Source organism: Musa acuminata, chromosome BXJ2-3, assembly GCF_036884655.1.
Source record: "Musa acuminata AAA Group cultivar baxijiao chromosome BXJ2-3, Cavendish_Baxijiao_AAA, whole genome shotgun sequence".
In the NCBI taxonomy this organism is placed as follows: Eukaryota; Viridiplantae; Streptophyta; class Magnoliopsida; order Zingiberales; family Musaceae; genus Musa; species Musa acuminata.
The window spans coordinates 1954297-1980817 of record NC_088340.1 but is presented as its reverse complement, the minus strand read 5'-3'; the positions used below and the strand labels follow the sequence as shown (position 1 = coordinate 1980817).

The 26521-nt window shown below is 41.2% G+C and overlaps 5 protein-coding genes and 1 long non-coding RNA gene across 6 annotated transcripts; 4 read left to right on the top strand and 2 right to left on the bottom strand.

The window, feature by feature from the left end:
- Window positions 1–515: 515 nt before the first annotated feature.
- Window positions 516–4855, bottom strand: LOC135606835 (AT-hook motif nuclear-localized protein 7-like). The gene is made up of 5 exons (XM_065098135.1): window positions 4137–4855; window positions 3679–3746; window positions 3408–3539; window positions 2657–2818; window positions 516–1117 (listed from the first exon to the last, which is right to left on the bottom strand). Exons 1-5 carry the CDS (start codon window positions 4555–4557, stop codon window positions 812–814), a joined length of 1089 nt encoding a protein of 362 aa, XP_064954207.1. The 5' UTR covers window positions 4558–4855; the 3' UTR covers window positions 516–811.
- A 2226-nt stretch (window positions 4856–7081) lies between these two features.
- On the bottom strand, window positions 7082–10300 carry LOC135606834 (uncharacterized). Its single transcript, XR_010484983.1, has 4 exons — window positions 9888–10300; window positions 9520–9769; window positions 7742–8041; window positions 7082–7331 (listed from the first exon to the last, which is right to left on the bottom strand). It is a non-coding gene; the product is annotated as an uncharacterized LOC135606834 (long non-coding RNA).
- Window positions 10301–10569: 269 nt separating this feature from the next.
- Window positions 10570–12967, top strand: LOC135606833 (uncharacterized). Its single transcript, XM_065098134.1, has 2 exons — window positions 10570–10852; window positions 10936–12967. Exon 2 carries the CDS (start codon window positions 10970–10972, stop codon window positions 12734–12736), a length of 1767 nt encoding a protein of 588 aa, XP_064954206.1. The 5' UTR covers window positions 10570–10852; window positions 10936–10969; the 3' UTR covers window positions 12737–12967.
- Window positions 12968–14057: 1090 nt separating this feature from the next.
- On the top strand, window positions 14058–19694 carry LOC103977069 (rho GTPase-activating protein 1-like). The gene is made up of 5 exons (XM_009392477.3): window positions 14058–14811; window positions 16899–17019; window positions 17094–17213; window positions 18476–18706; window positions 18850–19694. Exons 1-5 carry the CDS (start codon window positions 14366–14368, stop codon window positions 19414–19416), a joined length of 1485 nt encoding a protein of 494 aa, XP_009390752.2. The 5' UTR covers window positions 14058–14365; the 3' UTR covers window positions 19417–19694.
- A 611-nt stretch (window positions 19695–20305) lies between these two features.
- Window positions 20306–22146, top strand: LOC135606832 (uncharacterized). The gene has a single exon (XM_065098133.1). It carries the CDS (start codon window positions 20399–20401, stop codon window positions 21212–21214), a length of 816 nt encoding a protein of 271 aa, XP_064954205.1. The 5' UTR covers window positions 20306–20398; the 3' UTR covers window positions 21215–22146.
- A 1269-nt stretch (window positions 22147–23415) lies between these two features.
- On the top strand, window positions 23416–26150 carry LOC103977070 (small ribosomal subunit protein eS25). Its single transcript, XM_009392478.3, has 4 exons — window positions 23416–23544; window positions 23636–23710; window positions 23820–23954; window positions 25804–26150. The coding sequence occupies exons 1-4, from the start codon at window positions 23542–23544 to the stop codon at window positions 25915–25917; spliced, it is 327 nt and encodes a 108-aa protein (XP_009390753.2). The 5' UTR covers window positions 23416–23541; the 3' UTR covers window positions 25918–26150.
- The last annotated feature ends 371 nt before the right edge of the window (window positions 26151–26521 follow it).

Here is a 26521-nt window from a genome sequence, read left to right as displayed (position 1 = left end):
TAAAAACTCAAAGTTTAAAGAAGTTGAGTTTCATGTGAAATTGATTACAAGCTGACTCTCATAAAAATGTGAATGGTGAAGTCTTCAGATACTGAACTTTTGCATTTTTTTGTAATGATTTTGCAAATTTTTGTGATGAAATAAATCTACATTGGAATATGCTCATCATAGAGATACTTCAAACACTAACAAAATAAAGGAGTTCTTTTACATATTCATCTTCTTTGCAAATTTTCAAATGATATATTTTTATTATATTTTCTTTACATAGTTTAGATATGACATCCCAAGTTTAATGGCACATTAAAAGTGAACAAGAACATCCCTAAAAAGATGCAGTAACACAAATTTATTTGCAACCATACCATGTAGATCCTCATTCCATGTTATAGGTGTTCACAAGCTAAGTTGCATTAAGATCCTATCTAGATTACATTATTAACAGCAACCATGGTCATGATCAGCTTAAAAAATGAAAGCTCCCAATGTATTTGATCAGTAGATACACATGCATGTCACCGAAGAAATAAGTTAGTTTTTGACATCAGCAGTTATCATGAATTCAATTGAAGTACAGAGGTCTTACTAACAAATGAAGTCATAGTTCAAACAAGGAAACATTGATGACAATGAAATAACAATGACAATATCAGCAAACTGAAAACCAAGAGGCACTTTTGAACATATAAGTTTCGATCATCGAGTCAGATGCCCGGTGAGACTCCTAAACTATTCCTAGCCTAATATCTAGCAGAAATATCACCAATCATATTAATCAGGTTGATGGTGTTAGGGTATGAGTACCTCAATGCTAATCTCCCTGTAAGCATATGTTAATATCAGGAGAAGGATCATGCTCTGATGACTGCAGGCCGTGCCAACCTGCTGCGTGCAGAGTGGAGTTTGGAGTGGAGTTGTGCATGCTGTTTTCGGCATGGGATTGCCCAGTTAACGATGAGGTTGGGATCTCGCAGTCATCTTCAGGGTTCGCCTGCGAAATTGGCCTCGCATCCATCAACATACCAGTGTTTGCTGGAACTGCTGCAAAAGGTGTTTGCTGTGTCGGTTTTGCTTTTTGCTCCTTGAAAGCGTTTAGCTTGAAGCTTCCAACCACCACCTGATAATTCAATATAAAAGAGATCAAACTGCTAATTATCATGCACCAAAATGTTCCCTACTAATTTGTGGATATACAATACTATTTGTAAAATGATCCTTGTTCAAGTTCAGACAGCTCTATTCTCCCCTTTCGCTATTTGTGATAAACTAATCAAAACCCAGGAATAATTTATCCTTAATTTCAATTGCAGGTAGAAAGAGTAACTGTGTCATGCAAATATAACCGACAATAAGAACACAAACAACAACCGTGAAGAAATAATAATGATAAAATTGCTGAACAATTTTGATTTTTTTTTCTTCTTTTTGGTTACAAGTGGCAAGATTTTAGTTGAGACATTGAATTTTACATGAACTTTGGACATTACATTAAAGGTCTGTCTCAGTCTGGATTGAATACAAATAGTACGGGACCAACCTAGTCAACGTGTCCAATCCATATTTGCATTGGGTCAAATTGATGAGCAAAAGGACCATAAGAAAATGAAAAACCATTTTGCTCTGCCTACTTATAAGAACAAATAACAGTTTATACAATGAGGTATTCTACTCCATATAACCATTGACTCATTAAATACATAGCAAAAAAGATCTAAGTCTTTGTCACTTTTCTCAAGAAAATTTAAAAAAATAAAAAGAGAAACTGAGAAACTAAAGAGTTTACTAGAGAAGAAAATGCATACCGAGCATGTATGCAATAGAAAAAAAACACTTTACAGTATGTAGCTTTATTTAACAAACTAATGAAAATCAAAATATTTAACACGAAAAGATATAGAGGCTTGGTTTTCTTACCAACTGAGGAAAAATTCTAGGTTCCTAAAAGGGTCAAAATAACTACTATGTAATTTTGTATAAAACTTTAAAGATTAAATGCATCAAATGTTTGACAAATATCATATCTGTTGGTTATCATGTCTGCCATCATGGTTAGAGACCCTTTGGTACCCCTTTAAGCCAGTTTACTTACTATTTTACAAGATGGACCTTTATAGAAGTGATGGAGTTTGGTGGTTCTCATTTTCAAATTTGGTCTTCATTACTTTTAGGACTTGTTTAACCGGCCAATATTTAATTTAGCTGATGTTCTATGTACAACATGATATGGTTTACTAAATGGAACAATTTTATGTGTATCTCCTGAAACTTCTGATGTTTATTGTAACCCTGCAATGACAACAGAATACACATATATAGCCCATGACATGAGATACATAACAAACTTCTGAAGTATCGAAATACACTCAGCTTTTACTCAAAGATTCATATTTCTGATCATACTGACATGCTTGCTGTTTTCACGTATTGAAAGCGCAGTTTAAACAACTTTTACCAGAGCAAAATGATGCAAAAACAAGAATGGCATCAGCATAACAAAGGTTATAAATCTATTTCAACTAGAAGTTGCAAGTATGACTACCGTTTCTTCTTATACCATCCATTCAATGTTAGACCACTCTCGGGCATAGAACATGTCATCAGTATCTACGTTAGATGTAACAAATATAGTAAAATCAAATGGAAACAAGAATGGGACCTGAATCGGACTCGCAGCAAGCAACAATCCTACAACTCCTCCACCAATAACACGGCCATCAGGACCAGCAAGTGATACGCTTATCCCACCGGTTCTACTTCGTACGCCACCATTTTCAGTGGTCGTGAAGGACCCAGACAGAGATAGAATCTCAAAACGGCCCTGTATGTATTTATGAGCACGATGACATTACATAAAAATTGAAAGAAATTTGAGAAAAGCATAAAAATTTAATGAATATCCAGATAGCTAGAGTAAATAAAATTGGGCAGGCAATAAACAATGGCCTTAAAGGTGCAAAAAATGACTTGTTAGGGAATAGTTTGCCAATGTCATGCTAGAAAGTCTATTCAGTAAAATATTACTAAAAGCTCAATATATAATCATCAAGAACATTAAGCATGTTGGACCAACAAGTGTACATTTGAAGGATTACCGCAAGCCCGTGCCGGTCTCTAGATATGACTTACATCTTGTGAAACTGACTAATATTTGTTATTTGTTAAGCTTCTACTATCAAACATATACGATTTGTGTGTTATTATCTAAGTTGAATACCTATGGAGAATATTTTCCTCATTCATCTGGCAATTGAGAGTTGATTTACGAGATCAATTTGAACCCTTAAAAGATGAGTGTAGCCAATTAAAGAGTACAGCAGCTAAAAAGATTAACATTCAGGAATAGCCTTCTGAACAATAACCGAGCAAAGAAACAAAAGGGCACAAATAGAATGGTTGATGCTCCATACCTCATAAGTCAATGTACCACCGGAGGAACCTGGCTGGCGTATGGTAACATTCGAGACAGCCCCATTTGCCGATAGTATGCAGATGGACCGCGTACCCTTTTGGGAGAAGGAGAGAATTCTGGCAGCAATATCCTGCAAGAACACAATCCAACAGCATAATGTCAAAGCCGTGTGCACGACTTCGATCATAAGACATCTGATCTTCACTGGCCAGGAACTCGAAGAAAGCGAATAATAAGATTGAAGGCAATATAGGTTGGGAATGTATCACCTCCCCCGTGGCAATGGTCACAACATGCGGCATAAAATTCCCACCAGCTGTGTATGCAAACCACTCCCCTGTCAAGTACAGAAATCAAGATATATGCTGAGCTATTCACCTTTAAATTCCCCTCTTTTTACGATCATAATATGATTGCTGACCGAATGCAACAACAACAACAAATTCATGCAAACAAGCTATCATACAGAGCAAATATACAGAAAAACAACGACTTCCAACATCTCTTTGAAATATAAACGACTTATGTGATCTATCTAACAGTTGCAAGTCATAATCTTGATACAAAAAGAGGAAAGAACAGTGATTGAAAGAGAGGTGTTGTTCAGCTCGTTGCAGTTAATACACATTTCCAGTGTTGGATGTGAGTCACTGTTTGTATCTGGTTTTAGGGAAACCACTACCGAGTCAAACAGAGTGTCAAAGAAGAGGAGGGTGTATCATGTTACCAAGAGACGCAAGGAGCTGGTATTTGCCGGAGCCGGGTGGCCGCCCTCTACCCCGTTTGCCGTCGGAGGAAAGGGGGGAGAAAGGGGAGCCGGAGGTCGGCGACAGCGCCAAGGCCATGCCGTCCGGTCCGTACTTCCTGGGCCTCCCTTTCTTCTTCCTTCCGAAAAGGTCGGCCCCGCTGCTCCCACCGCCGCCACTCCCCATCGTCCCCATGGCCTGGGCAACCCCTTCAGGCGGCGGCACGGGCATGCCCATCACCCCACCAACCACGCCGGGGAAGGCCGCTGCCGGTGGCGAGGGAGACGGAGTAGACGCGGCGGAGTAGTCCTTCGCTGCTGCTTGTATTCCTGCTCCGTCTCCAGTTCCACCACCATCTCCGACTGCACACACCGAAACCACAGTGCTCTCCCCCCCGTCCATGCATGCAAGTATAAGTAAGCTCAGGCGTAAGGAGACTAAAGACAGACTGCTCTTCCTTCTCTTTCTTTTGTGAGCATGAGATCGTGCTTGCCTGCTGGCTTGCTGCTACTCCGATGTCTTCCCTCCCACTACTCTCCTCTGCGCTTAGATTAAGTGGCAAGAGAGTGCAGGGAGTGGGAAAGAGGGAGAGTTTATCCCAGCTTGCACACGGCAGTGGTCTCTCTTTCACGCTGCTTTCATGTGGTTAAAGTAAAAAACTCCAAGAAGACTGATGGATGGCAACTGGCAATCGGCGATGGTCAGGCCACACTTTTCTGACTAATTCATTAACCGCAACAGCAGATCAAACTCTGACAGTGACAAAGAAAAGAAAACAAAAGAAGAAGACGATAACAAAAGAGGGAAATAAAGTGGTATACATTGATTGGCTCAACCATAAATAAGCTGCTGTACGAGCTCACTTTCTCCCACAAGATCTATATTATATTGTACATAGTTAGATAGAGATAAGCTGAAAGTGTAAGGGAAAATTGCACCCAGATCTTGCATTATGGCTTCACAGGTCGCTGTCTCCCGTCTCTCTTAGACTCTGGAACAATAATTGCAATTTGGATAGCCTTTTTGATTGGTAATGATATGGTTTGCTTGTTTTCCACGCAAGATAGAATAGCCATGTTAAGGCTAAGGTATTAGGCAGGGTCTCACCGAAACCCAAGAACAAAAAGTCCATACGTATCCAAAGAACAGTGGTTAAGCGACAGAGAGAGAAGGATTAGTCAAATCCGGTCAACAGCTCCTTGGCTGTAAAAGCTCAAGCCAGCTAGATTAAACCAGTGGAATCGCCTGTCTTCCAGAGTACATCACATAATTAACGCAGCGAGAGAGAGGGGGGGATGCAAATCCCAAGACCTTTGGCCGGCCTCAAGGAAGTGAGAGATGCTCGTGACCGGAGGAAGAAGACAAGGGTAGAGAGAGAAGAGTGCGCGCGCTGCATGACATCGAATTGAAGTATTGGGTGAAGCAAACCATATGATCCATACACACATGCATCGACAATGGAGCAGAGCAGGAGCAGAACGAGAGCTTCCAAGCGAATCAATACAAACAGCGCAGGCGCTCAAAAGCTGTCTCCTCGCCCGCCCTAATGCCATGGCTCTGTCCCTCTCACTCTCTCTGTTCTCTCGTCTCTCTCATTTCTGCCTCTCCGTCCTTGGAACTCTTCCGATCTTTGCGGGCTAAACGCGTCTCCGATTCACCAACTGCACGTAGGTAGTGCGCGCAGCAGTACTCCAGCCAGGGAGGTCAGGCGACACGGGATCTCAACCCATGGCAACGACGAAGGCGACGACTACGTGTTCCCGTGCGGTACGCGCTGGTGGGCGTCGTCTCCGTTGCCATAGCCAGCAGCACCAGTCGTCCCTTCGTTCTTTGTGGCCTCAGATTCGGCATGCCTTGCAACAGCCACGCTCTGCTTGCGGTAGCCGACGACCTGACGCATGGAAGTTCTCTCCGGTGTGCATCCATATTATATTTGGTGAAATTTATCTTTATATATATATATATATATATATATATATATATATATATATATATATATATATATATATACATATATATATACATATATATATATACATATATCCCTACAAAGTTGGCGATTTTCATATTTATTCTCTGAATTTAAAATTTAAGAAATCTAAATATTTGAATATATATATCAAAGTAGCAGATATATAATTTCCAAACCCCCCTTAAAAAAGGGTACACGACTGATACAGAAATACAAATTTAGCAAATAATTACGTGATTTCTGATCTTACATGATTGCAGCATCCATGGCCATCCGATCTCATGTCCATCAAGCAACTCCTTTTTTCGAAAAGGGAAAAAAACACAAAATTAAAAGACGAAAAATGATCTATCCTTTGATTTGGCTCAGTGCATCCGACGATATCTTGCTGCCATCAGCATACCTGCGATTGCATCACTCCACCTCCCGTGATCAGGACGATGGTGATGTGAGGTATATATAGCTAATCACCTCTGGAAATCTACTTAGGTAGATGAAAAGAGAAAGCCAGATATATTTGCACTAGCTCTCTCTCTCTCTCTCTCTCTCTCTCTCTCTCTCTCTCTCTCTCTCAAGTGGATGCAGTTACCTGTGCCCTGCTCCTGAGGCCATAACATAGACACTCATAATGCATTATCTTATTGAAGATTAGAGATAACATAATTGGAGCAACAGCATACACCAAGTCATTCAAACTACTGTGGTTTCCAATAAAGCCTTGGGAGTAGGGATTTGATTCTACAAGTATAACCATCCACGAAGTTGCCAATATTTAAAATGTGGTGTAGATTTATTTGCATAAAACAAAAGGGGGAAAAGCACTCCAGACATACCTTTTTCTCCTCCTTTTTATATCTGCACCCAACTAAAGGAGAACACAGAAACAAGAAACAAAGCTGACGGTAATAATTAAAGCACTTCATCAGCAGTTCTACAGTTTATTTAATATAAATATATGGTAAACTTTAGAACCTACCGGATTATATATTTGTAGATCTCGAAAAGAATACTGATAGTTAGTCAACATACATAGTCATTGATTAACAAGTGCAGAATTTCATGTTTCAAAATAGAGGTCATGAGCCAGATTTAGGAGGAAGCTGGAAAATATGTCATACATTACCATCAGTCCACTGAAGCTTCCTCCACCTTCCGATTCGTACAGATATATATTGTTCTGCTTTCTCTCCACTTATGAAAGCTACTGCAGAAGTATGAGCCATCAATATACCATTAGACCAAACTATTTAAATACATGATTGAAGAATCTTGGAAACCAAAAGAACAGTGGATCAAGACCCCTTGTTTTGGTTCTTAAATCCCACGTTATCAGTTGAAAAAAGCACTAAGAAGATCCAAAATAATAGATAGTGGATAATACAATGCATGGTAGGTTTAACCATCTCTGATTAGATGTAAGACCAGAAAAAAAATTATAAAATGATTCGGACATGTCCAAATAAAATTAGGCCAAATGAGAATTCATAGTACTAGAGCAACGAAAGTTAAAAAGGATTAATGATTACCTTTTCTTATGATAAATGGAATTCAATTATAAATCAATGAAATGATCAACTAAAGGAAGATCTTGCAGCTTCTGACATGAGAACTCACTTCATCAGGGTGTTGAAGAGTACTTTTAGCAAAATGCCATCTCATTGAAGGAAACGCTAACATGATTCACTCCAAGCTTTGGTAATCTCCATGAGATTTTGCCATTCATCACATGCACCACATTTAGAGACTCAGCCTCCGGCACAAGCTTCGGGAGCATAATGAACCAACTGCACGCACCCACGATCATCCAATATAATGAACCAACTGCACACACCATCTTCAGGAACATAACCTCCACTCTTCCATATAGCGAAGCATTTTCCCAACATGATCTGTGCCTAACCCACGACCATCTTGCTGCAATATAGCAGCATCATTATTGATTTGTAAACATCATATGAAGATTTAGAACAAGATTGAGGGACAAGGTTCTCATGCTGCAATCTGTTTACACTGCTCTTTAGTATTGTCTTAAATGTAACTTAAAAGGAAATGACTACTATATCAAGAACAAAAGAAAAAGCCCAAGATGACTTTATTACAAATGGCAAGGGATTAGATGGCTATTAGATTAACTAATGACATTGCAGTCGGCATAGCTCAACTAGAAAAAGATCCATGTAACTAAGACCAGGCAGTTGAGATTTACGACTTGCACAATGTAAACAAAAGAAAAATGGGAAGCTCCAAAACAGCTATGTTTCTTTCACCCATTTATTAATGAAAGCAAGATCATATTATGACTATTCAAAACTACCAAACAACTCTTTTGACCGAAATAAATGATGTAGAGGGAGACAGACTCAAAATCGATGCTCATAACGATATTAAGGTTCATTCAATTCATCATCCTTCAAAGCACTTCATAGAACAAAATTTACCTACTATAAAGCTTATGGTTTCTTCATTGCATGCACAAATTTATCTAAACAATCACTTCATTGTTCTAATCTGCAGTAGCAATTCCTTTTTTACTAATATCTTGGTTCAATTCTTCCAATCACTCCATCTTAGAAATAGACAGGCTTATTAGTTTCTTAAAAAGCACTATTAGATTATCTCAACACCAACCAAAAAGCAATTTAGTATTAATCTGATTCAACAATTGCCAATATCAATGGTGTTCCCCTCTGCCAAGCTTATGTAAATATCAGCAGAGTATTGCTGCTTGACGTAGATGTTTCTGTGCCTTCATAATAGTAGGCATGTGACCAATATAGGCACAACAAACAGCAACATGGTTGTGGCACACCATTTGCCTGTTCAATATTGCTACAGCACCATATAATGTCAGAGCAATATTTAGTATGATTTGTATTTATATGTGCTCCCCAACTATCTAGCTATCTATGATAAATTTGCACTAGTTAGAATGCATATGCAACAGACTATTCTAATTTAATGTTTTGTTGAATTAAGATTTCTCGATAGTTAAAGTCCATCTAAACTATTCTAATTGTTTGACAACTGCCATTTTGAATAATGCAACAGACTCATCAAATCCTTTAAAGTTTTACACTGGTATTTCAGTCAGGTTCTTTGTATTTGTTACATAGACAAAGACTGCATACAATTTGTTTGAAACAAGTGTTAATTTACTTAAAATCTGTGAAGGTAATCTAAAACATGCTGGTTCTAATTGGAAAGAAATTCTCATGATCAGGATTACAACCAGGAACAACGAAAGGCAATATGATTAAGATTGGTCCATTCAGATGGTAGATCCAGATTGACTGAAAAATAGAATTAACAATATAATGAGTCATAAAAAGAATATATATATATATATATATATATATATATATATATATATATTACAAAAATTAGAATCTCACCTCAAGATCCAGCACATTCACACGGACGTTTGCACAAACACCTTGATGACACTAAGCCGTGCCCACCATCCCCTTCCATTCAAATCACATAGGATCTTCTTAAGCAATCAAAACAACAATGTCTTTGACAGACAGAGTAGCCCTTGGCACGCACGACGTTGGGCGAGAACAACAGTGTCGAGACTTTTGGAGCGATTCCTAAGGCAAAGGCCACTGAGAGCTCCACCACTTCAATGATTTGACCACGCCACTATCGAATAGTCAGATCAGACCAATAAGGTACCAGGACTCCAAGACCCACGAAAAGCATACAATGTATTCGGCCATAAAAGGCATGCGGAAGAGAGAGGGAAGAAAGGAGAACGTACGATAGCAGAACCAAAGCGCAACGAAGCATTTGGTGCAGGACAACTGCCGGACCTGAGGCGAACTGCTGGTGGTCGGAGTGGGAGGCGAAGCAGCGGCCATCACCGCTACCGCCGCCTCCTCCTTGGAATCAATGTCGGTGAGCGGAATGGAACGGCGGAGATGGGAGAACCAACGAAACATTACGTAAAATACGTTTGCTAATACATCTAACAGTAACGCCATTGAAAACCTGTAACGCGCTTAAACGTTACGTCACTCGCACAATTGCCAGCCTGAGACCGCGACATATGGCCAAACACGAATCATATCGGCACGCACACCGGAGACAATGCCATAGCAAGACGACAACAAGTGCATCCCTTGTTCTTGTTCCCAAATGGGATCGATCCAGCTCGGTGCATGTGCACCTATGACCTCCACGGCCCAACCTAAAGATTTGACGAGTTCCCCGTCAATATCAACTGGATTTGAGACAAGAGAGTAAGCTAGAGGTCAACCGAGGTAAAGCAGCTGCATAATTGACTTGTTGAGCTCGGATGATATGGTAATGTGGCCTCTCCTCTCCTTCTTCTGTTGGCCCGCCACCGCTGTGCTGGTGACCTTGGAATCTTATTCCCTCTTTCTTACTTTTTGTTGTCGCTGCTGGTTTTGATTAGATGCAGATGGGCGGCGATGGGTGATACAGCCGCGCATTTATGCGAGGTGCAAAGAGTGAGTCGCAGGTGGTGGTGACTTGAGTGGATGCACCCCCAACGCACTGGCCTACGGCCACCAACACATGCGCAGCTGCGGCCCGCACTGTGGCACCGCCACCGAGGAAGCAACTTCTTGGTGGCTTCCTTTCCTGGTTTCGGCCTCAGCCTAAACTAAAGACAGACAAGGAAGGGTAAAAGAGAATCCCCCACCTTGCACTGGCTTCCACGTCCTCCTCGTGCAGTGTTCTCCTCCTACCCGCCTGGTTTCCGTCAGTCCAGCGCTGCAGCTCCAGTTCCTGCGTTTATTCTATCCATCGGAATCTTGTGATGAGATAAACCTTGGATTTTGAAGGGGTCTTCCGCTTGGGACACGGCTACCGCCGTCCATGAGGAAGGTGAAGTCGGAGTCGTGGCTGGGCCGCATGGGGCTCGTGCGAGATGGCGGGCGAAAGAAGGGCGGCGCGGGCGGGGGGGAGAAGGCAGCCGCCACTGTCGGCGTGCTGGCCTTCGAGGTTGCGCGGTTCATGTCCAAGGCCGTCCAGCTCTGGCACGCCCTGGCCGACGACCGCGTCGCCCGCCTGCGCGATGAGGTCCTCCGCCTCGAGGGCGTCCGCAAGCTCGTCTCCGACGACGACGGCTTCCTCCTCGCCCTGGCACTCGCCGAGACGACCGACGCCCTCGGGTCCCTGGCCCGCGCCGTGGCCGGACTCGGCCGGCGGTGCTCCGACCCAGCGCTGCAGCGGTTCGACGCCGCGTTCGCGGATCTGGTCAAGACCGGCGCCGACCCCCACGGGTTCGAGTACGCGGGGCGGAAGATGGAGCGCAAGGTCAAGAAGATGGAGCGGTTTGTCGCCGCGGGCGCCGACCTGTACCACGAGCTCGAGGTGCTGGCGGAGCTGGAGCAGGGGCTGCTCCGGTTGCTGGCCAACCCCGACGCCGGCGGCCGCCACCAGGCCAGCGTCGCCGATTTCAAGCACAAGGTCATGTGGCAGCGGCAGCAAGTGAAGTACCTGCGCGAGGCCTCGCTGTGGGTCAGGACCTACGACTACGCCGTCCGCCTGCTGAGCCGATCCCTGTTCTCGATCGTCGGAAGGATCAGGCAAGTCTTCGGATTCCCGACGAAGACAGAAGCCACCGGGTGGTCCGGCGGCCGCCGAAAGCCCGCCGCCCGGCTCTCCCGCAGCCACTCCATCGCCGGCCTGATGCCCTCCCCCGGCCACTCATCCGACGGCAACATGGTCCGCCTGTTCGCCTCCGGGCCGCACGCTGCCCCTCAGCACGAAACCAGATCCGGGCCTATAGCTACCAACAGCGGAGCATTGGCCGGGCAGTGTCCACCTCCCAGGATCGGCCTGCCTCCTCCCGCTCGAAAGCGCCATAATTCTCGAACCAAGTGGCCGGTCGGCGGCAGAACATTCGGTGGGTGTATGGTCGGTGGCAATGAGCCAGCAGTCCTGCAGAGCTGCATCCCCATGGACACCGCCCTCCGGAAGCCAAATGTGACGCCATTGACTCCTCCCGGAGCTGATGCTGCAAGCCCTGAGACCAGCGTAAACATGTTCGACATGATCGAACCCAGGTTCCAGTTGCTGAATGCTCCAGCCACCACCCTCGGCGCCGCAGCTCTAGCTCTGCACTACGCCAACGTGATCATCGTCATCGAGAAGCTTGCGGCCTCCCCCCATTTGATCGGCCCCGACGCCAGAGATGACCTCTACAGCATGCTAACCACAAGCATAAAAGCAGCCCTCAGAGCGAGGCTGAAATCGTACGCCAAGAACTTGGCTTCATCCATTTACGATCCAGTTCTTGCAGCAGAGTGGAGTGCGGCGGTGACAAGGATACTGGACTGGCTGGCACCGCTCGCCCATAACATGATCCGATGGCAATCCGAGAGGAACTTCGAGCAGCAGAGCTTGGTCTCCAACTCTAACGTTCTTCTGCTGCAGACGCTCTATTTTGCGGACCAAAGGAAGGCGGAGGACGCCATTACTGAGCTGCTCGTTGGTTTGAACTACTTGTGGAGATACGGAAGAGAATTGAATGCGAAAGCCATGTTGGAGTGCGTCAGCAGCAGAAACTTCGATGACTGTCTGCAGATACAGGTCGATGCCGATGTCCACGCTTGTCCAGCAATCCAAGACACTGCTTAACCAAAGGAAGGGGCTTTGGATTTGCTCTCTGCAAAGCTTGTTCGACCGGTGCAGGTCATCACATCACATCGACATATGTTGATGGACATGAACATAGGCCTCTCTTGTCAAGCTCGTATGCCATGCGAATAGGCATTTCCATGTCCTTTCCGAAGGTGTAAACTACGGCGATGACGATGAAACCTTTTGTGAATTTGTTCGATATTATAGGAAAATTACTCTTTTGGTTTACAGTTCCATTTCATGGCATGGTTGATTTGATGGTAGAGAGAGTTAGGAGGATCTTTCATTTTGGTGGCTTTGTGTGTGTGCCTATAGAAGCATTTCGTGGACATTCTCTGCTCTCCCATTCCAATTCTAATTGATTGATTGCCCCCTAATCGATGATATAAAAATGGATACCATTCATATGCACACTACATAAGTGAACATGCAATCTACATGCCCACATAATATCTAATCGGAACTAGATATCAATGTCTTGACCCTCTATCTAACTTGCAATTAGCAGATGTTCTTGTCAATCATTGCTTGCAATCATTTTCCAGTTGCATGCAGGCAATCACACATTTCCTTGGACTCCTCCCTATTCTAGGAACTAATATGGCCTATTAATTTAGATATTTGGCCAATAACTTGGATTTAATTATTGGATTTCGATTGTTTGCCTTTCACTTTTGTATTCCATTGATTTAGTTTTTGGTTTTCCTTTTTTAAGGTAAAGTGTATATATATATATATATATATATATATATATATATATATAATTCTGAGCTTAACTAAAATGAAAAACTACTTAATCTGAAATCAAAAGCCATGTATGAACTCAGATTATTTTCAAAATTATCTCTATGTATAAAGCATAAATTTTGATTTATTTTTCTAAATATTACAGAGATATTATTCTAAGGGTGTGTGAAATAGATGGAGCAAATATAGGATTTGATGCCAATTAATATTATACTACTCCATAAATATTATTTACCCAAAGGGATGTATGTAGTAAATGTGAATAGATGATAATACATTGCATTTGCAAGTGCAGATGAGTTGGTAACAATAAGCTATCTAAATATAGACCATTCAATCCTCCTCAACTTAACAAAAAACAGGTCCTTTTGATCTCTAAACCAAACTCTCCCAATCTACAAGTCATTAATTAACACAAAGACCCAACTAAATACAGCAGTTTTCTATGAGCCCTTCCAACCTCAAACTACTTTCCATGGCTTCTCTCTGTATTCCCCTTCCACTCTCGACCAATCTTTTCTCCCTCTCCAAAAGAGAGCCCCCCCCCCCCCCCCCCCCCCCCCCATGCCATGTAACCAAATCCCATACAACTAAGGTTGTGATTTCTCACAGCCAACCAATTTAAATCCATCCCTTTTGTTCCAACTCCACATTACAAGTTCCTCAGGCCCCACAGCCATCCCTTTCTCCAAGCTTGGAGGAGGAGGATTTCAAGTGCCCATGTCCTGAAAATCCAATCCTTTTTTTTCTCGGTTCGTTGTTCTAAAAATCCAATCTTTACCCGGGCATTGTTATCAAAATCCAATCTTTAAACAGACATTGTTCTCAAAATCCAATCTTTGTTTCTTTTTCATTCGAATTCTGGAATTCCCTCAAGCCATGGCTGAAGTGCTTCCGTCCCCTTCTCACTTCCCTTCGTCTCCGAGAGGGGCCCTTTCGTGCGAGTCGTGTGATGAGGCCAGCGGCTTTTTAGGCCCTTTCAATGCCCTCGGAGGAGGCGAGGACGAGGCCGGCAGGAGTGGCGGTGGCGGCCCGTTAGAGGAGAAGAGGGAAAGGAGGGTGAGGGGAGGAGGAGGGCAGGAGGTCGTGGAGGAGGATCAACAACGGCAGCTGTCTGTGTTGGCGTTGGTCCTGACGGTGGTCCGGAAGTCGCTGCTGGGGTGCAAGACGGAGGGAGCCGGCGACAAGGATTCCTGCTCAATGGATATCGGGCGTCCCACAGACGTGCAGCACGTCGCCCACGTCACCTTCGACCGGTTCCATGGATTCCTTGGGCTGCCCGTCGAGTTCGAGCCGGAGGTTCCTCGTATAGCCCCCAGCGCAAGGTCTGACAAATTTCCCCTTCTTCTGGAGAAATGTGAGCTTATGGTTGGTTTCTTGTATTAGTATAATTATTAGATTTAGATGAAGTTGGTATCTTGAAATCAGTGACCTTAAATATCATGAAATAATTCAATTGAGTGTTTTCCTTGAAGGTCTCATTATTGATTCAAAGGCTGTTGTTTTCCAATTTGTGGCTAGATTTTTAGATCCTTGATAGTGCAAAGAAAAAAAAAAAAGAGTTTTTTTTATGAACAATTACAATTTGGGTCAAAAAAACACATCTATTATTTCCTGTTGTCAGAAATAGGAAACTTTCAATGTTGGAAATTGATTTGTTAAATAGATCAGGTTAGTTCTCTTGAACTTGCATCCAATAAATTCTGTTCCTTTTCACTTTATAGCTAGATTTTCAGATCCTTGATAGTGCAAAGAAACAAGATCAGTTTTTGTGAACAATTCCAATTTGGGTCTAAAAACATGTCTTTTATTTCCTGTTGTCAGAAATGTAAAAAGATTTTGATGTTGGCCTCTTGGGGTCATTCTAAATTGGTTAGTTACATAGATCAGATTAGTTCTCTTGAACTTGTCTAATAAATTCTGTTCTTTACCGCTTTGTAGCTAAATTTTTAGATCCTTGTTGGTGCCAAAAAAAAAGAAAAAGTTTTTATGAACAATTGCAGCTTGGGTCTAAAAACACATCTATTATATCCTGTAGTCGAAAATGAGGATTTTTTTTTATGTTGTGTATGTGGGGTCACTCTGAATTGATTCATTATAGATCGCATTAATTTTCTTGAATTTGCACCAGAAAAGGAGATGGAAGCATGTCATATGATTTGCCATATCATTCTCTCCACTCATGCTATTGGAAACCTAACTATCTTCTTTATTTATTTGTCCCCTGCCAGTCATTTGGTCACTTCATGTTTAGATTGTAACATCCCTCAAAATTTCTTTGCTCAAGGTTGGCCTATGTTTGATTGGTCAACAAATTTGATCAAGTTATAGCACCTCTTTCCTATAAAGAGAACTAATTGGTATATTCTTGAATGTGTTTGTATTTTTGCAATGACTTGATCATTCAGAAAGCCACATTATCATTTCTTTGCTCAAGGTTGGCCTATGTTTTATTGGTCAAAAAATTTGATCAAGTTATAGCACCTCTTTCCTATAAAGAGAACTAATTGGTATATTATTGAATGTGTTTGTATTTTTGCAATGACTTGATCATTCAGAAAGCCACACAATCATATCCTTTATGAGGTGCGGTGGATTTTGCTGTTAAAAGGCATTTTTCTGAGCCTTATGTGTAGTGTGCACACATCAAGATAAATGCCTTTTAACAGCAAGTATTATGTACGGCTTTCTTCTAAATGCTCAGGAAATAAATAGATCTACTCAGGTCACATGTTCATATACTTTGACTTTGTGAGGGGACCTCCTAGAATGAGCATCGATTGACTGACACTACACCAAGCAGAAGCTTGTGATTTAATTTGATCTTGATAAGTCGTCGATGACTAATAATGGCATGCCATTTCAGTTGTTTTAAAATGTAAAAATCCAACCAAAAAAATTTCAGCTTTCCTTGACTTTCTGATGTTTTACTTGATTTTTGTTAGCTTTCCTTGATCTTCTATTCTAAAACCTCAAACCGTAGGTTCCATTCAATTTCACTAATCTAAACAAGAACAAATTTTCTTTCTTTACAGAATGTCAAGAGGAGGCTTATTTGTTCTTTTTTTAGTTATTTTCTGGAATGAGACATATGATACCTAAATGAACTGCTTGAAAAATCAATTAAACTGTGGTTCCCACGCATGATAAAATTCCATTATGTTTTATTTAGATGAATCGTTGTCAGCATACAAGGAAAGACTTCCTTGCTCAACCATGAAGTTCAATTTCTTAAATATAGTGTTCCTAAATTATGATTTTTTGTGGACTAAATAAATTATGGGGAAACATGTGCTATAAACGTTAAGATTATCAATAAATTTCCATGTATTATTCATCCTTTCTTTTTTATCATGTTTGCATTTTAGCTTTTGCTGATTCATGCTAACTCTATCTGGAAATTCTTCTGCAGTGCAACTGTCTTTGGTGTTTCAACTGAATCTATGCAATGCTCATATGATTCTAGAGGCAATACTGTTCCAACCATACTCTTGCAAATGCAGAGATGTCTTTATGAGCAAGGTGGCCTTCGGGTATATCTCCTGATTCTAAATAATTATTTTTGTACATTTGATGCCTGAATTTTGATCCCATTGAAACTGAACAGGCAGAAGGAATTTTCAGGATAAATGGTGAGACTAGTGAAGAGGAGTATGTGAGAAACCAGCTAGATAATGGAATAGTACCAGAAGGTGTTGATGTGCATTGTCTAGCGGGTTTAATAAAGGTAACCTGCAAACTTTATCCTAATTCATTCCCACTGCAACACATGTATAATTAATTCATCTTCTTTTCAAAGTAGAAATTCTCAAGGCAATAACAAATGCTTTATCTCTACATTTTATCCATTGTTGTTGCCTTCTAGATAAACTATAATTTTTAAATGAAAAAATCTAAATAGTTGTTAATTTGGAGAATTAGAATGGATAAGTTCATTGACTCATGTAAATTTTTGTTGCCAGAAACAAAGCTCTGTTTACTAAAGTGTAGTCATGCAAACTGGCCAGTAAATAGCTGGATCTTTTGGCTAGCACTAACTAAATTATAGCTTCACTATCTTATTTGATAGAGGCTTGAGTTTTGATTAGCTTGGTGGTAATGAGCTGTTTCTGCATACACAGTAGAAAGCAAGGCTATGGTGCTTATTAGAATAAGCTCTTGATCTCTTCTATTATTCCGATTTATGAAACTGAATTTGCCAGATTCTCGAGTCTGAGGCTTATTTGGCACTCGATCTGATTTGAGATGTTGAATTAAAGCTTTGTGCTTATAGAACCTTGTTCAGGTTGTCATGTTTTCTTAGTATTGGTTTAGTGGACAAAAGTGAATATTCTTGTCCGTATCACGAGTCATTAATTCTGAACGATATTTGATGATTTATGTTCGCTGCTCATAGATGCTTTAAATTGGTCAAATTGTTTTGTTGGGAGGAACTTGGTTTATGAAGATAATCTAAACAGTCATTGGTAATTGGATAAGTGGCATTCTGGTTGTTCAAAGAGGCTGATTTGCAAAACGGCTTTAGTGGCTTGCGTGCATTTTAATGTTCTGATTAAGGAAAGCAAACGATTATGTGCAAATCATAAGAACATTCTCATCAGGGTTATCATGTGGAGATGGCTGTATGCTTCAATATACAAAGTTTGAACAACATGACTTGAAGTTTCTAGCACGAAAATGTGTTGGCAATATGGAGCTGGAAGCAGTTTCATTGTTTTGGAAAATAAAACCATGGCAGAAGTCAATTTACTAGTTGATTTTTGTTGATGTCATTACGGTTCTGTTTCTTGGGTATCATGCTATCCTTACCTCTGTGTATATTTCATGTCATTTCTCTATCGGATACTTCTTTATATGCTCTTGTTCTTTGAAAAAGGTCAATATCCTTAGTAAATATATGCTGCGAACATTATCTTTGGAAAAGTTGTCTTCCAAAAAATTTACCCTCTGCAGTATTCCAGGGTTTTTTATTTTTGTATTATTCTGCAGGCCTGGTTTAGAGAACTTCCTATGGGGTTGTTGGACTCTCTTTCATCTGAGCAGGTGATGCAATGCCAAACAGAGGAAGCTTGTGATCATATCACTAGATTGCTACCGCCAACAGAAGCTGCTCTACTGGATTGGGCTATCAATTTGATGGCTGACGTTGCCCAAGAAGAACAACAAAACAAGATGAATGCACATAATGTTGCAACAGTGTTTGCTCCAAACATGACTAAGGTAATTAATCGCATGTGTAATTAGTCTCACTCACTCTTCAGACCCCCTTTTTCCCATCATCATTTCTTTTCTGTGCAAAGTATATTTTCAATTTTCTGGACTGCATACTGAAACATCTATCCATCTTTTATCATAACTCGTAGGTGGCAGATCCTTTGACTGCATTGATGTATGTAGTGCAAGTGATGAATTTTTTGAGGATGCTGATCGTAAGGACACTTAAAGAGAGACAACAATCTATTTTGGAAGATGCTTATGTTTATGATGCAGATCCATCTGATGACGATGGCCACTACAGCCCTAAGCCTCATCTCGAGGCTAGTAGTGAAGAGGCAGTCGAGCTAGTTTGTGTTACCAAGAAACCTGTCTTCAATATTCTTACCCAAGTTCCTAAATTGACAATAGATGAGGCAGCTGTTAGTCCTCAGACCTTCTGTGCCACTGCTGCTGCCTCTGAAGAAACTGCATTCCCCACGAACGCAGCACAAACTGGTGGTTCATCCAGCGGGTACGATGTAGCGGCTGATGGTTCTAATGCAGTTCACACGAATTATCGCAGGAAAAGGATGGGTCGGTTGAACGGCCACAACCACAAGAAAGGAAGAAAGGGAAAACTACATCACGCATCCTTCCCAGCCGAAAGGTCTAAAGGGGCCAGTATCGTGAGTCGTATAAATTCAGAGACTGATCGTGCCGAAGCATGGAGATGAAACTGTTATGTTTTGTAACCAGTATCTGACATGGATTTGCTCCAGGTGTTTTCTGCTTCTGTGTCCAGAATGTTTATCCTGTTGTCACACATCCCAGAACTCTTTCTGGTTTCTCCGAGAGTATTGAGTGATCAAAATGTGCTTATTATTTTGTTCTACATCAGGGCCTGATAATTTATAGCAGACAGCTGAGACTGTCATTGCCAACTCATTGACTTGTAGTTGATGAATGAATGGATGGTGTATGATCTTATCTGCATCTCCAACCTTTGTCTGAATGTAATTTGCCTGCACCTATCCAAGTCATGTTTTTATAAAGAGTTGCACATTTGGTGAAAACGAGATTTGATCCTAAGATTAACTGTTAACATCTTCTTTTATTTGCAATGATTGGTGAATGAATGATTATATATTCTAGCTTGCATGCTTCTGAATCTTTGATGATAAGCAATACTGTGAGGACCTCAAAGATGGATCATTAATCTCACAAGCCACAAGTAGCTAATCTCCATACGGATTACCAACTAAAAGCATGGCTTGATCTAATAAAATGGTGGTAATGATTATTGAAATCCAAGCTTATCCATACACTTTTCACTTCCAGCAAAGTTGGAGGCTCAGCAGACTCCAAAACCGTGCCATGGCTCCGCCACCACCACCGTCGATCGGGAGGACCCACCAGGGAGATCATCCCCGCAGCCGTACGATGCTCCAGATGGGAGAGGGTTCAACGCAGAAGCAGTCGCATCGAGGCAGAAGAGGCATGTGGTCAATCAAACCACATGTCAAAGAATCCACCACCACCCGTCCTTGTTTCGCTCTAACTGCTAAATCCTCGAGGAATTTATAGCACGATCGTAGCTTCACCACCTCTCCTTCAAATCTCCAACCCGTCTCCTGGCTGTTCTTCCCCTCTCCCCACACGCTTCTCCCTCGTCAGGTCGATCGTTTCTGATCGAGGTCTCCGATCGACGTCGAGATCATGGCTGCCTGTGGTGGCTTGACTTCGCTGTTCGAGAAGCCAGTGCCGGAGAAGCCGACGCTGATCGAGTCCTTGTCGTCATGGAACCAGATCATGTCCAAGAAACCAGTGGACAATGCCCGCTTCACAGAGATCCTCGGCGAGCTCCGTTTCCAGGAGAAGCCCGCGCCGCCTCCGGCTTCAATCCATCAAACGGTACCTCCCCCCGTCGCGGTGGATCGAACTCTGTCCTTCGACTTGTCCGATCTCTGCCAAGAGAAATGCGCCAGCCACTCGTCCTTCCATGCGCTTCTTGGCCTGCCCAACAACCAATACGTGTGCTCCGCATTCGCAAGGTGCCACGACGGCTTTCCCCCGAAGAACTCCGACAAGCTGCAGCTCTGCACCGAGAGGCTCGGGTCGGAGAGCTCCGACGACGTCGACGACCTGATCGAGGAGGACGTCGATGACTGGAGCAGTGATCAATGGAAGGAGAAGATGGATGCGGAAAGGCGAGCCCTCGCCAACGGTGGGATGTCGGGAAACTGTTCCGACGTGAGGACGAGGACAGGCGGCTTTCCGCCACCGGTGTCTTCCATCGGCAAGAGTGGCAGGCCATGGATCTACTACCAATCCTACAGGAAGGACGGGAGGTTTGTTCTGACGGAGATCAGGATCCCAACTCAGGAGTTCTTGCGTGCTTCTCGCCAAGATGGCCGACTTACGCTGCAGCTAGTCCATCCGGATGGGGACATCGCTGAAGGAGATGAAGGCGCAGGCGAGAACGAAGAAGAGGAAGATGAGAAGACAAAGTTAAGCCAAGGCAATGATCATTAATACATATGATTAGTCCATGTTCATTACTTGTTTCCTTGCCCACTCATAGGGATTCCCGAGGTAGTTTCCTTCCTTCCTTCCTTCCTTCCTTTTGCAGAAAAAGAGAAATCACAGGCAAAAAAGAAAGAAAAAGGAGACATAATTAACATTCTTTATGCTTTTATTCATTTAGATGTTTGTAGTCAGAATTGAGGAGAATAAAAGTGTTTTGGTCCTCTTGGAAAGACAAGGCTGAGGCAGGCATCGAGGTAGAGTGCCAAGTGCACTCACTGCTAGATTTGTGAAAAGTAGGAGGCACCAAGAAAAATTGCAGAAAGAAAATGTTTAGATTTGACTCATATAATTTCTGTGTTGGCACAGTCAGCTGTCAAATAAATAAGATGAAAAGAGGTTTGCATGACTTCAAATTGCTTTCTTGTGTTTTCTAATTTCAATTTACATTAGCTTTTTTTGCAGAGGATGGATATCATAACAAGTGATTGGTAAGTTTTGTAAGTACATTAAAGAAATGCTTCATATCTGTGCTTCTTGTCTTCAAAAGAACAGAACAGCAGAGTGATCCGAGTGTTCTTTTGTGGACAAAATGGACTGCAGAAAATGAAATGGTGATCAGGCAATGAGCTTCAAGAGTGGGATACTGATGACAATATCTTTCCGGTCATGCAAGATCCAAACTTTTAGCTTGCAGATGATGTTTTAAGCTGATAACATCACAGCAAGCAGAGAGCAGGATGGAAAGATAGATATTGTGATGGCAGTCTGGAAGAGAAATCATCTCTGAGAAGACCATGAATTCAAGATTTACACCAATGCTTGTGCCATACACTCTTTCAATTCATTTTGTGATGTTCACAGGGATCCCATGATAGCCATCACAAGAGAACCAAGTCAAGTAAAGAAGTATTCAGCATTTTGCAGGAAAAAAGAAGCAAATGAATATATATATATATATATATATATATATTGATTGAAAGTTCCAAGTGCTGGCATTCCTACCTTTACAGATTGGTGATCATGATTTCTGAATTTTCCTGGTGATCGCGGCACGGGAATGTATGTTTAAATCTCTTGGAGAATAAAATTTATTTTCTTCTTCTTGTTGAAATATTTGGAAGTAGCTACAAGCTTCATCTTCAAATGAAAATGCTTCAAGAACTTTGGGGGAAAAAAAATGTTCTCAAGTCATATACTTGAAGACTTGACTTTGTTCATGTCAATCTCAGCTGGTAAAATTTCTTCACCTTGGCCATTAGCAAGCATTTCCAGTTGTCATGTTGGCCTTGTCTTCCTGCAGTAAAAGCCCTCTTAATTGTCATAGAATACACAACAACTCTGGCAGATCTATCAGATCCATGAAGTTCTTTAAACCTTGGATTGGATTCCTGTTGACTCCTTTTATGAAAATTAAGACATTATAAACACATTTTTTAGATCATACTTTAGGTGTTAGGTGTGAGAATTAAGATTATTGAGGCCAGAAAAAGATCAATAACCCACACATTGTTGAGGATGAAGAACTGCTTGCTCATGAGGACAGCAAAGTATCTCTAGAACATAAGTGTGACTTCAGATTGTGATCTCTTCAACCATTTCCTCAGATCAACAAATGCATTGCAGGCTATTATGAGGGTATTTGAATATTATGTATTGTGGAAATATGTTCATGAAATCCAGCTCCATCTGGATCAGATAGCCATGTAACTGAAGACCTGAAGGTAGAATTCAGGCCTTCCTGCATGGTTGTATGAACTTGCTTGGCACATAGTTTGATAAGAAGATTCATAAGCTACATAAATTAATCCAAGAATGTCCATTGAGAATCCACCATGACATTCTCTTAAATTCCATCACAAACTTGTTGAATTTTTTATAGTCTTTTAATCTGAACCTCAGTGATCAAGCTAGCTATGCTCCTACCTTTTCCCATACTTCTGAAATGCCACAACATGAGAACAGTTAATTGCCCCTAAAACATGAACTGTGAATGTGCTTGAAAACTGTGGCTGAACTCTTCATATATATATATATATATATATATATATATAATTGGGCCGAATTGTTGAGCTCAGAGATATAATTGGGCTGAATCGTTGAGATCCGAGATATAATTGGGCCGGCATGAGTGGACGGTCTGGATCTTAAGCTCAGAGGTACAACTTGGGCCGAATTGATGAGCTCAGAAATCTGATTGGGCCGGAATTAGGGCTCAGCAACCCTAGCAAGCCCCTTAAGTCGCCCTTCTTTGTCGCCGTCAAGAGCGAAATCCCTGCTTCTTCTGAAGCGCCGCGGCAATTCCCCTTCCCAGCGTTTGGATTCAGAGAAAAGAAATGGTAAACCGATCGTCATCTTGTCTTTCTTCGCTCTGATTTGACGTCGCCGATGGCTCAATTTGCTTACGGTCTTGTCTGACTCGCGGGACAGGCGCCCAAGAAGGAGAAGGCCCCCGCCGCTTCTTCGAAGCCGGCCAAATCCGGTGGAGGCAAGCAGAAGAAGAAGGTACGGGGTGATTCTTGGGCCGAAGTTAGGGCCTTTGGGGGGTAGGGGTTCTTCTTTTCTTGGTTTAGGTTGAAATGGTGGTCAAGTGGATTTATGGTTTGGATTGCAGAAGTGGAGCAAGGGAAAGCAGAAGGAAAAGGTGAACAACGCGGTCCTCTTTGACCAGGCGAGCTACGACAAGATGCTCTCCGAGGTTCCCAAGTACAAGCAGATCACCCCTTCTGTTCTCTCCGAGAGATTGCGGGTAAAAGATCTTTACTTTAATCTGCTCGATCGATCAAATGATGAATTCCTGCTGCGAATTCTTCGACACTCAATCTATGTAAAGTAATGTAGTGTTGCTTTGATTATAACCCGAAAGCTCGTCTTTTTTGTTGTTATTATTTTTTATTCTTTATTATCTTCTGCTATGACATCATAAATTTTGCTAGATGTGATTTATGTTGTCATAAATTGTTGGAGTGCGTATCTATATGAATGATTTGTGCGTATCTACCTTGTGCATCTGGAAATATGTGTTCTACAGTTTTGATATATAAATAGGTTGACTACGAGAAATAGAGACTTAAGCATGGCTAATCTTACTGGTTTGCTCAATCTTCTTCAGTCATTAGGCCGAGTGTATCCTCAACGATTTATGCTAAAATATTGTTGCTTATGTGCAAATATATAGTGCTTCCTGAAGAGCGATTACTGATTAAGCATTGACTTGTTACGGACATCATTCTGCTAGGCTCTACCATAGGTCAAAAAATGGCCATTAATTGTTTTAATTCATGGTTTGGAAGATTAATAAACGAAAGTTTTGACAGCATGCATTTGAATTGCTACCATTGATGAGCCTAATGTTTTTGGTTCATCTTCCTAATTTCTTTCTTGCCCATGGTTTCTTAGTTTCATATTGCCTTGTCTGTCTGATGTTCTTAGAAATTTTCCTTAAGCTTTACAAGTTACAATTTCACATGGAATAATAATGTGAATCCTATTTGTACTTGCAGATCCAAATCATCCAAAAAGAGAAAGAGCTTAAAAATTAAACATTAAAAGAATGAATCATACTTATTTAACTTTGAATACTATAAAATAGGCTAAATTGATTATCTCGAACCCATGGTGTCAGAGTAATATTACTCAGCATATTAGTATTGTTCCTCCTTAAGACTATGTATTGGGCAGAAGCCTGAGTGTTAGTGCAATGGATCCTTTATGTTATCCGATTTGTTCTTTAAAATATTTATCAAGTGTACAGTCTAGTTTATGGGATCCAATTTTCTGCTAATAGCTCGATATGTGTTGATAGACTTTACATTTTGTGCTAATGAGAGGAGGGAGAAAAAACAACTTGATTGACTGTAGTTGGCAATGGTAGTTTATCATGTATATTCATGTGCCTGTGTAGTTTATTTTTAGTTGCTTTGTTGGATACTGTCAATGTTTATGAAAGTGACATCTCTAGCTGGTAGTTAAAAAACATGGAGCTGTATACTTGAGAGCATGTCATCGAGAACTACCGTAACTTTGACTAGCATGTCCTTCAATAAGTGGAACTGATGTTTTACCAGATTCACTAAATTGCTTTACTTTTGTTTATTAATCTATATATGGTGGTGGCATGCACTGTCACCTAATGTGACACAGAGCGGTTTCAAATATTTACTTTTTTTTTTTCTTCAAATATTTGCTTCATTTCACTAACTATAATCTCGATTAAGGTTTCTCTTATAGTAGTGGTTCCTTATACTTATGAATGGATTTCTGCAAATGAATTGTTTTCTTCTTTTCGACCTAATTATGGTTCATATTTTTAAAAATCTATTTTGAAATTTTGTGTGTTGACTTGCTTGGAAGTTATATGACAATGTGGCTTTTGTGGCTGCTGCTTCTTTAATATTATTCATGCCATGGTAACACCATTTTGGATGCTTGACGTTAGTCATATTTGGCACTAATGGTGATATTTTTAATTTTCTTGTAATGATTTGGTGACTAATAACTCATTTCTCTTTGCTCTTTTTTGAAGTTTGGGATTTTGTTACAATATGCATTACCATGAATTGAGCTCAGATAATATTATTCCTATTTTGTTTTTTCAGATTAATGGATCACTAGCAAGGAGAGCAATCAAGGATCTGATGGCAAGGGGTGGTATCAGGATGGTATCTGCCCATGCAAGCCAACAAATCTACACTAGAGCCACTAATACCTAGGAGAACTTTAATCGCACCCGATTCTGTAGGAATTGGTACATGATGTTTGGTCGTGTAATCGAGTAGTTGCGACTTAAGTTTTTGATACTTCAGATTGAGCCTCACTTGGTCAAGTATGGACACATCAATTTGTCTAGAGCATTTATTATATTCACTTGCTCTTTGTAGTAATTGGTGCGGTTCTGTACTCGTAGTCTTGCAATGAAAAAATAATGTGTCGACCATGGAAAGAAGCATGTTGATTTCTGTGAATTGCTGCTTTACGAGGTGTGGTGGTAGATGGTGGCTTCCAGGCTTTCTTCTTGCTGCAATGTTATCTAAAGCTCAAGCATAGAAGATTGCCACAAGCGGTGATCTACTTCCTCCACTTCCAGAGATGATCCTCCAAACGCATGGGAATCTGATTCCATTTGAGAACTCAACTGTTGAGCAAAGAGAAGTGTGTATTTTCTCTTTGAATGTTTTATGATATTAGAAAAAAAGAACAACAATAATTGAGTATCATAATATGTATATAGCATTTATTATTATTAAAAAATAATTAAAGGTCTTTAGGATTTTCTTTATTGTTCTTAAAGAAGTGGCAAGTGTGAGAGGCATCATT